This window comes from Thalassophryne amazonica, chromosome 9 (genome assembly GCF_902500255.1).
Source record: "Thalassophryne amazonica chromosome 9, fThaAma1.1, whole genome shotgun sequence".
NCBI lineage: Eukaryota > Metazoa > Chordata > Actinopteri > Batrachoidiformes > Batrachoididae > Thalassophryne > Thalassophryne amazonica.
In genome coordinates this window covers 73,801,611-73,818,205 of record NC_047111.1, presented here as the reverse complement: position 1 = coordinate 73,818,205, position 16,595 = coordinate 73,801,611, and the positions used below count along the sequence as shown (strand labels likewise).

Here is a 16,595-nt window from a genome sequence, read left to right as displayed (position 1 = left end):
ACACCTTTCACCCACTTAACATCAAGATAAAAGACTGAATGCATGCCACAAACCATACTAGATGGTGCACTGTGCTATGCACAACCAGTGACAGGGTTCGTTAGATCCACACTGCCCCACTTGCTATTATTGATTTTATACTAGTTGGTAATGGTGGCGAACACTGGGCCCTTAAATTAAATGTCATAACACTGCGTACTGTCCAAGATGTTGTTACAGCTCCCCAGGGATACAGAGTTCCAAAGTGTGACATTAAAGACATTTATGCATAGAACAGTTATATATTATTATTCGGGGTGTCTCGCTACACAGAGGTCACGGTTCAGTTCATATTTGTGTATAGATGCTATGGTTGGGTACGAGTTTGGTACAATTAGTTAAAAATGTCACGTTGACACGTCTTGTCCCACACGTCACCAAACAGTGCGTGTGCGTGCAAATACGTGAAGAAGGGAACAGTACAGAGCTGGAGATGCTGCGCTCGAGAATGAAACAGAAAACCACCTGTTTTTGGGTTATATGCGACATCACAGAATAAGAAGCACGTAGTGACAAGTTCTGGCTCCAGCTGAACACCATTTTTAATGTCAGTCTAAAAAACAAACAAACACCCCAACATAACGGTTACATGATGGAGCACTTGTTTGCAACGCAAAGGCTCAGCTGAGCGTTCCAATAAAAGCTAACTAGTCTGTTTATCTATGAAACAATCTAAATGGCTTATGTGCTGAGGATCATGGCTGTCCTTAATAGCCGATCACCTAAAATCATTTCCACAGCGATTTTTTTGCCATTGCGGCGCACCATGTGGGAGCACATGCAGTTTGTTCCATTGGAAATTAAAGTACTCTTGCACAAAATTAGAACAAGAGTTGTGCTGTGATTTCTGCAGTTTAAAATAAGTCAGCAGGTGATGGCTGCAGATATTTATTTATATATACACACATACATAATTTCAATTCAATTTATAAAGCGCCAACTCACGACAGTGTCGCCCCAAGGCTCTTCACACAAAACAATTCAAAAACATACTTACACACACACACACGTTCACCCGTTGGAGCACCCAGGGCTCTTCACATGAAATTCTGCCTGAAAGGGGGGGTGGGCTGATACACGAGCATAGCCAATATTATGTTCGTCAGGACACCCAGTTCAATAAAACATCTGATTTCATCACAAATATAAAATAATTCACAAATAACTCACCTGTTTGTTGTTTTTTTTGGTCCTTTCCCATTCGATAAATATGTTCCTTGTAATTTCAGGAGGCCATTTAACCAACTTTCTTCTTCTTCTAAAAAAGGGATGTGCTGATGCTCGGCCCGATCACGCACAACCATTTCCCTTTTGAACATATAAACAAAAGCGTGTGCACTTAAGCACCGATCATTACACCAAAGAATACTCTCCAATCAACAGGTACTTTTCCCCTAAACATTACATAAAGAAACAATGCGTACAGCTGCTCACGTTACCAAAGTGACTTTTATTTTCAGATCAGGTCTTTGGAAGATATATTGTATGTTGGCAATCAGGAACAGCTGCAGAACAGGGGCAGGAGCTTGATAGTGGCCCTCTGATGATTTCTGTTTGAGGCCAGTACCTCAGAGTATGAATATGTGACTATGCCAATACCAAGATGCATCTTCAGTCCATGACAGTGTCATTGCTGACAACACAGTAAACCTCAATACAAGGTTAAGCCCCTTTCACACCGGGCTGTTCCCAGTTGCGTCATGCGTCGTTATGACGACTCCGCATGGAAGCAGCCTAGTGCCGAGACGATGCAGCTCGGTGCCACAACAGTGCGAGGGGTGCAAAGGAGGAAGCAAATCGGATGCCAAAAATTAAACATGTTTCATTTTTGTTTGCGTCCTCTGCTCGACACAGAATTAAGTGGTTTCAGTGCAAGTCAGAGCAACAGGACAGTACTCAGCGTGACTGGAAGCCACACACACACAAGTCCTCACAAGACAACGTTACACGACGCTAATTTATGATTCCTGCTGTGTTCCAATGTTCCTGCAGTATAAATCATGCAGGATTGTTTTTATACAGTGTACACAATGCAGTGGTGGCCAAGTGGTTAATGTGCTTGGTTTCAGTGCAGAAGGTTCCGGGTTCAAATCCCACCCCTGCCACATTTCTCCATGTAATGTGGAGTTGCGTCAGGAAGGGCATCCGGCGTAAAACCTGTGCCAATTCAACATGCAGATCCACCTCGGATTTGCTGTGGCAACCCTGAGTGCAAACAAGGGAGCAGCCGAAGGGACTTACTTTTTACACAATGCAGTAACACAACACGCTCAAAAAAAAAAAAAACAGCACAGAAAAGAAAAACGCTGATTGCAGCTGCAGCTCCTCCTCTGTGTGGAGCTGTCTGGTGAAGAGAGGCACTGTGAAGCAGCTGCAGCTTCTTCTCTCACAAATGTGTTTAAATAAAATCCATAAAAGTCCTACTCACAGACTGATTGTCAGCGACAGGACAGTGCAGTCTGGCTGCAATCCAACTGCACTCTGATTCCTCTGTGCAGAGAACCTGCAGACTACGTTCTCACCTCCTCTCTGCTCCCTGCTACATGTACCTGACGCAGACATTCCTGCGTCATCATGACGCAACAGGAAACACTGGGAACAGCCCCAGTGTGAAAGGGGCTTTAAGTAGATTCTCGCTGCCTTCGCTCCAGCTGTCAGGCTCTTTGAGAGATGTGAATACTGTTTGGTGCCACAATAGGAAATCCTCTGAAGATTAAGATGCACAGAGGTGCAGCTACCTTCTCCATCTGGAAATATATATATATAAAAAAAAACAAATTAAAAAAACAACACAAAACAAAGGGTTAAATCTAAAGAAAGACAGGTATTCTGTGTTGGAGCCTGGTTTTTAAATAACAGAAAAGGGATTGCAGCATCTTACATTCTGAGACATTTGTCTTTTCCACCACTGACCACTCTCTGTCCATCAGGGCTCCAGTCCACTGCATATACCTATATTAAGAAATTGGGGGGGGGGATCATTTAAGAAAAAAAATTGAAAAAAAGCACCAGTCTCTCAGCAACTTCTCAGACAAAGGAATTCCGACGAGGGGCTGGACGACTCCTCCCACAAGGAGTGCTCACAGGCGAATGACGTCACCGACAGGCGTGGAAAAACTCACGCATGCGCACGAGGGTTCAAGCATGTCTGACGTAAAAACATATGAATGAAATCCATATAGTTTTTGAAAAAAAATAAGAAGGACCTATACTTTATGGACAGACCTCGTAAAATGATCACTAACAAGAATTTAAGAGGCCTTGAGAAGTTAAAAAACATCATTTGGAACACCTGGCACCAGTGAATTACTAATCCAAGTGGATTCATTTTTGACCCTGTGTTGATGTCAAAAACCCCAAATTACATAATTACAGGTCTAATGCTCGTATTTGATTGGTTAGAGAAGTCCATTTCCCCCCCAATATAGAAAGGGTTGTCCCACTGCGTACGTCAGAACAAAAATCGATTGAATCAAATGTGTGCACCAAATTCCTTTTTTTTGTTTTAATTTATTTAGTTTTTCGCAGATTTTTGTACAATCATGCTGCCCCAGAAAAAGAACAGTTCAAAGAAAATCAGTCAAACGTCAATATTGGCATAACACTGATCTCCACAATGTGTGTAATATAGACTTCTGAAAACATTAAATCATAACTTATAATAAAAATGCAGAAATATATGTGTGTGTGTGTATATATATATATAGGAAACTTAAATGTGTGTCTTTTTAAAGTAACACAGCACTCTAAGCACTCCAAATAGAAATCTGTTGATGATCAAGTACACGGCCCCAAAAACAAGGGACCAAGCCTTATCGAGAGTTTCTTCACATTTCTATTCTGCAACCTTTACATCATCGAAGACTCACTTGTCCTTCCCTCACCTCATCAGCATGTCCAGGAAGGTCCATGTTCAGCTTCCCGGTCTTGATGTCCCAAACTTTAAGTGTACTATCGCTGCTGCCACTGACCAACAGTCTGCTGTCTGCTGACCATGCTACTTGATAAACAGCTCCCACATGGCCACGCAGGGACATCAAGTACCTACAAGCAGGTAGAAACACAAAACACTTGCAGTAATGCAGACAAACTGCCACAGAGGTAAAGCAGTCTGAAACAGGTTTCAGGAAAGGTAGTTTTTTTTTTTCTTTTTAAGTGGCCCAACCTAGCAAGCAATACATCCTTCAAGTAGCCATTTCATCTCCACATCACAACACAGCAAATAGAGACACTGACTCCTTGAGTTCAATCATTTTGGCTAGGATCCCCCTCCTTTCCACATGATGGCACTGATGAACACTATTTTGTTCTCCACTAGAGTGCTAGAAAGGGAGAAGAAAGTTGCATGATTGTGAATACCCAGAGATACTTCTGAATGCTGCCGTTTTCCTTCGTAGTCAGTGATTCACAGATCACTGTGTCAATATGGACACAGTCTTAGTGCAAGTGGTGGTTTTGTTCCATTTGCATTTGGAAGAGGAGAATAAATGCCTGCACTACATGTATGATTTGTTAAATCTGTGAAAGGTCCTTTAACAGCAAAAACATTACATTAGCAATAGAAGAAAAACCGACGGAACAAAGAATTTTATGGCTTTACATTTGTAATTGTTTTTATATTAGCAGACATGTGGAATTAATTAATTAAAATGTCAGCTTGATCCAAACATCCCATTAAGTTTGTGTCAACGGAAATGGAAAAATCCGCCTTTAGTTCAATAAAATTTGGAGCCACAAATGACATAAAAAAAAGCCTTAAAACAAGTAAATTCATTTTTGCACTTGAGCTACATTTACAAAACAGTTTGGAGCACAGCAGAGGCCACCTTACTTCAGTTGACATCCACATGCCTGCGGGTGAAGCTGGTCAGAGTATAAATTGAACTGCTAAAATCAGATCACAAAGGGGAGTGTGTGCTTTGTTGGGCTGTATGTCCTGTAACAACTGGCAAACTTTGCTTACTTTCCAGTGCGTCCATCCCAGACTTTAACTGACTTGTCAAAAGAGGCAGAGGCAAGAAGTCTGGTATCTGGAGAAAAGAGCACTTCATTGACCAGAGCACTGTGGCCAGTCATCCTGCACAAAGGCTTCTTTTCTTCTGCAGGATTCCAGAGGAACAAAGTAAAGTCATCCGAGCCAGACACCAAACGCTCAGGAGCTGTACCCTGCAGCAGGGGAACAGAGCTGATGCAATGACATAACACTACATCCAACAACTAGACCTGACTCATAAAACATGATTATAAATGCCATAATTACACTAAATGTTAGTTTTCAACTTACCCGAACTCTATTATATCTCTGCAAGGCTTTCTCCTTCAACTCTTCCACTGTGGGGGAAAAAAAGGACTTGTAAACATCTAAGTCTGCACTCTTCCTCGCCACAAAAGCAAATGTGCTCCTTAAAACAGCCATTTTATCAGTTCCGAGCAGAGATGTTCAAATCCTTAGCTATAGATCCAAAACAGCCCACTTACATGATCCAGTAATGTCCTGGGGGTTGACTGTCGCAGTGGCAGGCTCAAAAGCTCCAGTGCGCAGGACATAGTCGGTGCTGAGAGCCAGGGTGTTCACCCAGTGAGCGTGACCCTGCAAAGTCCTGCACTGAACACCCTACACCCAGACACATAGCACAACATTAAGTCCATGTTACTATCTGTGTAGTGATCATTCAGAACATTTTATCAGCATCTCAACCTCACACGTACATCTTTAGCTCTCCAGACTTTGACTGTCCTATCCTGGGAAGAAGTGTAGAGAAGTCCATCTCCTCCCCACTTTACACAGGTGACTGACTGAGTATGTCCAGTCAGGATCTTCTCATAGTGTCCCAGCACTGTGTCCCAAATTCGTACAGAGCCATCTTTGGAGCTACTGGCTAAGTACCGGCACTCTGGGTTACTGAAACGGAGGAAGGCATGGAAAAGAGGTGAAGAAATTAGTACATTCTGTACCAATTTCTTCCATTTGCGCAAATTTGGTTATTTGTGAAAAATCTCTCACTATATTAGCTGCCAATATTTAGCCAAATGGAAATGTATTTACAAAGCTAAGGGCAGATCAACAAAAGGAATACCACCTGAATGGGATTAGTTTATGTTGCCATATTTTCAATGTGATCAGTGTTTAAAAAAAATTATATAACCAAAGCTGGGACGTAGCATGAGAATAAGGTGCAGAACAAGATCAGCAGTTAAGTCAGTAACAAATGAATCACTCACAGATGAAGTGGTTCCCAGCAAAGCCACGTGATCCACTTGGTGTGTCCTGTCAAAGTCTTCCCTATTTGTTTCCCGGTCACTGGGTCCCAAAGACAGAGCTACAGAAAGGCAACAAAAATTTACATTAAACACTAACTCATTATCGGACACGTCAGACAGGTCACATCATCACTTCATGTTGGATGGACACCTGACTGTTCTTGCACCCTGAAGCCAACTTCTTTCCATCAGGTGACCAGGCGATGACCAATACCCAATGTGTATGCCCTTAAATAAAGGATATCCCAGCTCAGTGACATCAGTAATCGACATGTGCAAGAAACAAACTCATGATGCCTTACGCTTGTGATTAATGAAATAATTATTCTAAGACTTTATACCTCTGGCAGTGTGATGGGGTGTCTCAGTGGTCAAGTCCCAGAAACGCACTGTGGTATCACCTGAACCACTGGCCAAAAATCTAAAACAAATAAAGTAGTAAGTAATAAAACATAAGCAATGCACTTTAAACTTGTTTCTCATAAATACAACCTCTCAATCTAAAACTCGACTGTGTAACTCCAACACACCCTTTCAGACCAACAGGGTGACAAGTCAAGCATGTCTATAGCCAATCTGAAAGGATTAGTTTGGTTTAGTTTACACAGTACCAAATCACAACAAAGCTGCCTCAAGGCGCTTCATACAAGTAAGGTCTAACCTTACCAACCCCCAGAGCAAGCACACAGGCAACAGTGGTAAGAAAAACTCCCTCTGACAATATTGAGGAAGAAAGCTCAAGCAGACCAGACTCAAAGGGGTGATACACTGCTTAGACCATTCTACCAAAAAAGTTTACAATACAGACAACGCAACAACAATTGATGAGAGTCCATGCAGGTGTCCAGTCCACAATCGGGCGGGGGGGGGGGGGGGGGGGGGGGACATCAAGCCACTCAGTGGATCTGTTCCTGCAGCAGAGTCTGTACCCCGTCCATTACAAAAAACATCTAATCCAGCACGTGGTTCCAGCAGCATCTCAGACAGAGGGGGGGGGACCTGAATCAGTCGGCCAGAAAAACTACCCTTAAGGTATAATTCGTCAGCATTAAGCAACTTTCAGCAACAGGATTACCAAAAAAAGGCAATGCAGGTGTATTCTATGTTGAATTTTGTCCAAATAGGTTTACATAAGAACCTGAACCTGTTGTTGAAGTGGTTCTACATATAATTGTATTTCTTCTGATCACGTGTTGCACTTTACTTGCATGATTTCTTCTGCAGACAAACATGAAAACTGCCTAAATTGTCCCCTGGTGGTCTAATGATAATTTTATCCCTCAGTGTGGCTGGCCAAAAAACAATGTACTACACAGATCATGCGGCAGTGTTTGATGAAGTAACCGACAGCCTTTACTCACTTGCCAGTAGGGCTGAAAGCTGTTGAGATGACTGCTTCTGTGTGTCCTTGTAATGAGCTGGTGCACCGGGTCACAGCCCGAACCCTGAACACAGCCTGAGGCTGATATACCACCGGCAACACTTGTTCTGTTTCCACGCCTAGAGCTTTCACACAAGACCCCAAATTGGACACCACCTCAGCTTCTCCACGCACAAAAAACGCCAGTGGCACCGGCTCTTCCTGCAGTGGACAAACGATAAAACCAAAACACAGCCAACAAATAAAGAGCAGATGATTACAGCTGAATATCACTTTGGCTTTGCAGGCCTCAAAATAAGAACATGAAAACTAAAATATACAGCAGATGTAGAACATCTATGTATCCTTAATAATTACACTTTTTTTTAATTAATACTTGACCCATTAAAAACAAAAAACAAAAACAGACTTCTCTATGAAAATTTTAAAAACAATGTCCTTCAAGTTCAAGTTACTTTACTGGTACATTTTGTTTGCCATAGCAGATGTTTAATCTCACACTAAAAACATATGTCTACACTATATAAACTAAATAAAAATATCAAACCCAAAATAATAGAATGCATAAGTATGGGGATGCTATATAACTGAAATTAAAATGCGTAAAAGCCAAAATATGTCTTGACTTTCTATACTCACTGCAGATCAACAGTCAAAATATTCTAAGGCAGCATGTTTCAATGTATTTAAACCAAAGTGCTTCAATACTATTTTTGTAACGTGGGCTTCTTTGTATGACTAATGTGTTCAATAATGCAGTAATGGAAAAAAAAGAAAAAAAAAAAAGACAGACCAACCTTCCATGTTTTAATTTGTCAGATAAATTAAAACAGGAGTCAACAAATCAGTGTACATTTTGTCTGATTTTGATTCATAAGCACAGTATCAGCAGTCTGTGCAGGCAGCACTTTGTCAGCCTTTGCTGTCGCTTCATCCGGAGCAGACAAGGTGCACAGTTTAAAAGCAGTGATGCTTTCCTTCACTTCAAATACACAACAACTCTGTTTTAAAAGCACAAATAATCATCAGGATGCATTACATCTCACTCTGTTTAACTCTAGGCCTGCCGGTCGTTGATATACAGTGGACGGTTACGCATTATACTCTCTGCCGATCCTGGAAATATCACTCCCCGGAGAAACTTTCATTATCTGCCGGTCCGCTGTATTTAGTGTTTGCAGGGTACACTCAGAATCGGCATTATAACCAATGAACACCAAGGATCATCTGAAGGCTGACCCCCATGCTTACATCATAAATACAGGTCTATTGCTCGTATTTGATTGATTAAACAAGTCCATTTCCCCGATATAGAAAGAGTTGTCCAACTGCGTACGTCAGAACAAAGAAAATCGATTGAATCATTGTGGCAAGTGGAAATACTGTTGTCAAAGACAGCATTCTAGATAACGTAGAATGGGAGAATAGGGAATTATTCAGGGAAATCTTCACAACAGAAGATTTCAATGATGATTTCCTGTGTTTAGAGTCAGATGATCTCAACGATGTAAACTGGACAAATAGCATTTTGGACCCCAAAATTCTGCAGCTCACGGGAGAAGGGAAGACAACGCAACACTAGAAGAAGCCTGGACCTATCTGGACTTTTTGTACTTATTTTTCACCGTTGATTTACTCAATCTTGTGGTTGTAGAAACTAACATATGCCCAGGATTTTCTGTGATCAGACAAAGAGAGAAACATGAAGCTGAATGCATGGGCTTGACTTCAGGCTTCATTTTGAGGAGTAATAATGTTTGTTATCGCTATGTCACCAGTCCAATATTACCCAAAAGCTGCTGATTTGGTAAGCCTGCAATGTAAAACAAAATATATATAAAAAAAAGTTTTGCCTATCTATCAACCCTATCTTAGGCAGTAATAGAAGAAATTACTTTTTTTTTTTGGCTTGACCCAAATTGCTTCCATGACAGCACTAAAAATGGTCACATATTGTATGACAATAGCTAATGTTGCATTCAGAACCCAAACAAAACTTAAGCCTGGTTCACACGGCAGGATGTTAAAATTATCTTTAGGTTTCCAAAACCTGAGAGACAACATGTGAAGATTAAAAAAAAAAAAAAACAATCATAGATCTAACAGGTTTGGTCGTACAGTGTGTGGTGTTCAGCCACACGGTAAGGACAGCAACACCACACATGAACAGATTTCACACACGGACATTCACAGCTCAGACAGGAAATCTCGCAAAATCTCTCGAGATTAAACGTGACTTCAGAGTAAACAAACAGAGGTACTTTGTGGACTATTTAAAAGTGCCCTTCCAAGCAGAGCAGAGCGCTCTGAACACACCACACACGGCAGGAATATCTGATAAGATTATCTTTGACGTCATCACGATTGTCGGGGCGTCCTTAAGATTGTCGGAAGGGGAAGATCAGGTCCGATATCGGCCTAATTATCCTGCCGTGTGAACCCGGCTTTAGTTCAGTGTGCATGTGTTAAAGGCAGTAGCTTTCTGTACGTAGCCATATTCATATAGGCCTAGTTCAAAAATAATGAAGCCAAAGTGTGGCATAACCGTCAAAATTTAAAAGTGGTCTTTTTTTGTGAAATGTTATCATTTTAGGTATGGTTATATATCAGTTTCATTATTTCTATTGGTCTCGGTTCAGTCATTGCTAGAAATTATCAATGCATATACACTATAATGTGCTAGAGCTTAACTCTTGCAACAACAGTTGGACGTATCTTCTTTAGTCTGCAGAAGCCTGAAACAAAGAAATTCTGTCCATTAGTTCCTGGTATTACTGAACAAGTAATATAATTATTCTATTGAAGCAGAGGAGATATAGCTAAGGTTTTGACACAAATAAATCAAGGACTTATTCTGAGGGTTACGCTTGCGACAGTTTTACCTTGCTTTAAAAACATGGTTTTTCTAGGAAATGACATTTCTACCTTTACAAAAATGCATTACTGTGTGTTAGTATGAACCACAAACTAACACACTGACAAAATACAAGGTTATTTCTTTAACATTCAACTTTAAATGATAATGCTACATATCAATGTCACACAAAATTAATGGAAAAAGGTGCTATTTTTGGGGTACATTTCGTGCATATCTCTGGAACCGTGCGGAATTTTTCCATCAAATTTTCAGTACCTGTCAAAGACTAAAGGCAACTCACAAATAAAACTGGATGGTGCTCAATAAAATAATGGCTTGTTCATGACAAATGCAATGCAAATCAGCAGTTAGGCTTCATTATTTTTTAAACTAGGCCTATAGTGAGCTTCTACTGGTACCTAGTGTCTCTAAGTGGTCAATACATGTCACATAATCATGACGCTGCTTACTTATACATGCACTTGCTATTGCTATGTAGAGTCCTAAACTACGTTAACCACAACTATTAATCCTAACCATAACAAGGCTGTATGAATAGAATTTGGGGTTATTAATCGGGCTGTGTATGAATAGCCACTTCCCATGTTAAATGCCTACACACACTGACAAACACCAACATGTCTAAATGCTTATATTATGTTAGCTATTTACCTTTTGTAACAACGCATTGCAAACCAGCTGGAGCTTTTCTGGAGTGATATCTAGAGGCACATCAAAAGGTGAACCCAGAACCTCCCCGCTCTCATCCTGAAACTGGATCAACAGCCGCTCCACATCGTCTGCCGACATCTCCAGTTCAGTTCAGATTCTTAACTACAAGTGGAAAATTTTACACATATACAGTAGCTGTTTAAAGAATAAATCCACAGACTTCTAGAGACAATGTCTTGCTATGAGTATTTGCAAAGGTTGAAGTCAGAACAAGACTGGGTTGCATCAGTTGTACAAATGTTAATGAAATTCCAATTTTAACAAGTGCTAATTTTTAAATTTACAAAGGAAGACATGATATTTTTAATGTAAAATTACCTAAAGTATTAGTTCAACAAACAAACAGTCTCAAAATAAAAGCAGTGTCCTTATTATATCTGGTCCAACGATTTCGCCAGACTGACCCCAAATAGGAGTAAATTAAGTATTTTTATTTATTTTTTGGTGGTTTCTTGTGTTATTTTGGAAATGTGGTACTTCCTCAAAAAGCTACATATACGCGTATGTAATTTTTTGGGCGGCTGTGCCCTCTGGTGTTCAAGAGATGAAACTTCATCCACTGACCTAAGTTAAAAAAAAAAAACAAACAGTAATTAATATTACATATATGATTTACATATTCTGATATATGCATTATACAACCCCTGGCAATAATTATGGAATCACCGGCCTCGGAGGATGTTCATTCAGTTGTTTAATTTTATAGAAAAAAAGCAGATCACAGACATGACACAAAACTAAAGTCATTTCAAATGGCAACTTTCTGGCTTTAAGAAACACTATAAGAAATCAGGAAAATAATTGTGGCAGTCAGTAACGGTTACTTTTTTAGACCAAGCAGAGGGAAAAAAATATGGAATCACTCAATTCTGAGGAAAAAATTATGCGATCACCCTGTAATTTTCATCCCCAAAACTAACACCTGCATCAAATCAGATCTGCTCGTTAGTCTGTATCTAAAAGGAGTGATCACACCTTGGAGAGCTGTTGCACCAAGTGGACTGACATGAATCATGGCTCCAACACGAGAGATGTCAATTGAAACAAAGGAGAGGATTATCAAACTCTTAAAAGAGGGTAAATCATCACGCAATGTTGCAAAAGATGCTGGTTGTTCACAGTCAGCTGTGTCTAAACTCTGGAACAAATACAAACAACATGGGAAGGTTGTTAAAGGCAAACATACTGGTAGACCAAGGAAGACATCAAAGCGTCAAGACAGAAAACTTAAAGTAATGTCTCAAAAATCGACAAATGTACAACAAAACAAATGAGGAACGAATGGGAGGAAACTGGAGTCAACGTCTGTGACCGAACTGTAAGAAACCGCCTAAAGGAAATGGGATTACATACAGAAAAGCTAAACGAAAGCCATCATTAACACCTAAACAGAAAAAAAAAAACATGGTTACAATGGGCTAAAGAAAAGCAATCGTGGACTGTGGATGACTGGATCAAAGTAATATTCAGTGATGAATCTCGAATCTGCATTGGGCAAGGTGATGATGCTGGAACTTTTGTTTGGTGCCGTTCCAATGACATTTATAAAGATGACTGCCTGAAGAGAACATGTAAATTGCCACAGTCATTGATGATATGGGGCTGCATGTCAGGTCAAGGCACTGGGGAGATGGCTGTCATTACATCATCAATAAATGCACAAGTTTACGTTGATATTTTGGACACTTTTCTTATCCCATCAATTGAAAGGATGTTTGGGGATGATGAAATCATTTTTTCAAGATGATAATGCATCTTGCCATAGAACAAAAACTGTGAAAACATTACTTGCAAAAAGACACATAGGGTCAATGTCATGGCCTGCAAATAGTCTGGATCTTAATCCAATTGAAAATCTTTGGTGGAAGTTGAAGAAAATGGTCCATGACAAGGTTCCAACCTGCAAAGCTGATCTGGCAACAGCAATCAGAGAAAGTTGGAGCCAGATTGATGAAGAGTACTGTTTGTCACTCATTAAGTCCATGCCCTCAGAGACTGCAAGCTGTTATAAAAGCCAGAGGTGGTGCAACAAAATACTAGTGATGTGTTGGAGCGTTCTTTTGTTTTTCATGATTCCAGAATTTTTTCCTCAGAATTGAGTGATTCCATATTTTTTCCCCCTCTGCTTGGTCTAAAAAAGTAACCGTTACTGACTGCCAGTAACTTTTTTCCTGATTTCTTATAGTGTTTCTTAAAGCCAGAAAGTTGCCATTTGAAATTACTTTAGTTTTGTGTCATGTCTGTGATCTGCTTTTTTTCTACAAAATTAAACAACTGAATGACATCCTCCGAGGCCAGTGATTCCGTAATTTTTTGCCAGGGGTTGTATACGAGGGTTGTCAAAGTATAGGTCCTTTTTATTTTTTTCAAAAACTTTATGGATTTCATTCATATGTTTTTACGTCAGACATGCTTGAACCCTCGTGCGCATGCGTGAGTTTTTCCACGCCTGTCGGTGACGTCATTCGCCTGTGAGCACTCCTTGTGGGAGGAGTCGTCCAGCCCCTCGTCGGAATTCCTTTGTCTGAGAAGTTGCTGAGAGACTGGCGCTTTGATCAAACTTTTTCTAAACCTGTGAGGCACATTGAAGTGGACACGGTTCGAAAAATTAAGCTGGTTTTCAGTGAAAATTTTAACGGCTGATGAGAGATTTTGAGGTGATACTGTCGCTTTAAGGACTTCCCACAGAGCGAGACGTCGCACAGCGGTCCCAGGCGCCGTCGTCAGCCTGTTTCAAGCTGAAAACCTCCACATTTCAGGCTCTATTGATCCAGGACGTCGTGAGAGAACAAAGAAGTTTCAGAAGAAGTCAGTTTCAGCATTTTATCCGGATATTCCACTGTTAAAGGAGATTTTTTTAAATGAAAGACGTGCAGACAGGTCCGCGCATCGGGACGTAGCCGGCGCGGTGCGGCAGCACAGGAAAAACACCTCCGTGTTGATAACATTTGTAAAATCCAGGCGGCTTTTGATGGCTTTCAGTGGAGTGAGTATATGAGAAATTGTTTAACAGCTGGACATGTTCCAACTTGTCCTTAAGGCTTCCAACAGAGGTGTTTTTCCTGTGGCGGAGCGTTGCGGCAGCTGCGAGCCGATGCTGCAATCCGTCCGCACGTCTTTCATTAAAAAATCTCCTTTAACAGTGGAATATCCGGATAAAATGCTGAAACCGACTTCTTCTGAAACTTCTCTGTTCTCTCACAACGTCCTGGATCAATAGAGCCTGAAATGTGGAGGGTTTTCAGCTTGAAAAGGCTGACGACGGTGCCTGAGAGCGCTGCGCGACGTCTCGCACCGTGGGAAGTCCTTAAAGCGACAGTATCACCTCAAAATCTCTCATCAGCCGTTAAAATTTTCACTGAAAACCAGCTTAATTTTTCGAACCGTGTCCACTTCGATGTGCCTCACAGGTTAGAAAAATTTTGATCAAACAAAGCGCCAGTCTCTCAGCAACTTCTCAGACAAAGGAATTCCGACGAGGGGCTGGACGACTCCTCCCACAAGGAGTGCTCACAGGCGAATGACGTCACCGACAGGCGTGGAAAAACTCACGCATGCGCACGAGGGTTCAAGCATGTCTGACGTAAAACCATACGAATGAAATCCATACAGTTTTTGAAAAAAATAAAAAGGACCTATACTTTATTGACAGACCTCGTATTTCTAGAGTTGAGTCAAGATACCCTCACTCAACATTGTACAATTTTTTTTTTTTTTTTTATTTTGCATTGCAGTATAAATAAATGTATAAAAAATACAAATGCTGCGCACGGAACCCAACAATTTTCGCAATTTTACAAGAATTTACGAATACTGAACCTCCATCCTCCAAACAGTTTGTGCTGACGCTCCCACACTCCGCCGTGGATTAGTCTCCATCAGGGGACTCTTTCTCTTGGCGCTTTCAAAATGCCACAAGAAACCACCAATAAATAAATAAAAGTACTTAATTTACTCATATTTGGAGTCAGTCTTGGTAAATCGTCGGACCAATTATATCTGTACATTATAACTGTATTAAGGTAGATTTTGTAGGGTTTTAGCAGCCGGCGTTTAACTTGATCTGTGCCAAAAAGTGGACATATTTCACATGATCATTCTGTACTCCTGATCGCTACACTCACTCAAATTCACAAACACTCCTATAGAGACCAATTTACACATTTATCACGAAGTTTGAGCGTTTCGCTAACACACAGCTAGTCTGTTGTCAGTTAGCTAAGCATTAATTCGTTTCAACCACTACAGTACAACAAAAGAAAGGTAACTTTTACAGAAAGTTGTAGCCAACATCACGCATGTCCACATCGTCCCTTAAATTAGATTAAGCTTACCTTTAGAAACAAAAACAGGTATTAAATCCAACCCACGTGTACATCTGCAAGAACCAGTTTACGTTCTTCTTCGTCTAGTTATTTCTTCTTCTTCTTCTTCTCTTATGTAGCAGACTAGACGCAACCAAGTCACGGTGCTGCCATCTGTTGTTCGATCATCCTCTTCAGGACTCAACTGAAGAGGATGATCTTCTCTCTTCTGTACCATCAGGATTGTGGACAACAGGTCCTTCAGACGTAGGACTGATAAAAAATGCACAACCTGTAGTTATAAGACCAAAAACAGAATACAGACCATGTGTAAGACAGTATCCATTGAAACCTGATGCAATTGAAGGAATCAGGCCGGTAATAGAGAATTTATTAACAGCAGGAGTAATAGTGCCATGTCCAGATTCACCATGTAACACACCCATATTTCCTGTAAAAAAAGGCTCCGCCCTCAGTGGGATGGAGATAGATTCAAGATCTGCAGGCAGTAAATGCTGCTGTGATTAAAAGAGCACCATGTGTACCAGATCCGCACACACTGTTAAGCTCATTGAGATTAAATTCTAGTTGTTTTTCTGTAATAGATATCAGTAATGCATTTTTTTTTTTTCTGTACCAGTACACCCAGATAGTCAATTCTGGTTTGCTTTTACCTTTAAAGGACAACGATATACATTTACCAGATTACCGCAGGGTTACGCAGAGAGTCCAACTATTTATTCTCAAGTCATGTCAGCATGTTTAGCCAATTTCGTTCCACCGGCAGATAGCAACTATTAGTGTATGTTGATGACATTCTGATTGCCTCTGACACACGAGAAAACTGCATAACTGACACAGTAGCATTATTATGTTTCTTATTTGATAATGGCCACAAAGTGAGTAAAAACAAAGTTCAGTTGTGTAGGGATAAAGTAAAATATTTAGGACATGAATTATCAGCCACAGGGCGTACTATCCTGTCTGACAGGAAGGAAGCAATTTTGCACGCTCCAAAACC

General features: G+C 40.6%; 1 protein-coding gene across 2 annotated transcripts; it reads right to left on the bottom strand.

Moving 5' to 3' along the window:
• Positions 1–2,635: 2,635 nt before the first annotated feature.
• nle1 (notchless homolog 1 (Drosophila)) lies at positions 2,636–15,677 on the bottom strand. 2 transcript variants are annotated; one of them, XM_034178368.1, is made up of 13 exons: positions 15,605–15,677; positions 11,211–11,372; positions 7,662–7,882; positions 6,642–6,721; positions 6,452–6,528; positions 6,262–6,359; positions 5,749–5,941; positions 5,518–5,653; positions 5,324–5,370; positions 5,003–5,205; positions 3,924–4,083; positions 2,921–2,991; positions 2,636–2,786 (listed from the first exon to the last, which is right to left on the bottom strand). In XM_034178368.1, the coding sequence occupies exons 2-13, from the start codon at positions 11,346–11,348 to the stop codon at positions 2,774–2,776; spliced, it is 1,437 nt and encodes a 478-aa protein (XP_034034259.1). In that variant the 5' UTR covers positions 11,349–11,372; positions 15,605–15,677; the 3' UTR covers positions 2,636–2,773. The 2 variants fall into 2 exon arrangements, with proteins under 2 accessions (XP_034034259.1, XP_034034260.1); XM_034178369.1 differs by lacking the exon at positions 15,605–15,677 and having other exon boundaries at positions 11,211–11,387.
• Positions 15,678–16,595: the final 918 nt, after the last annotated feature.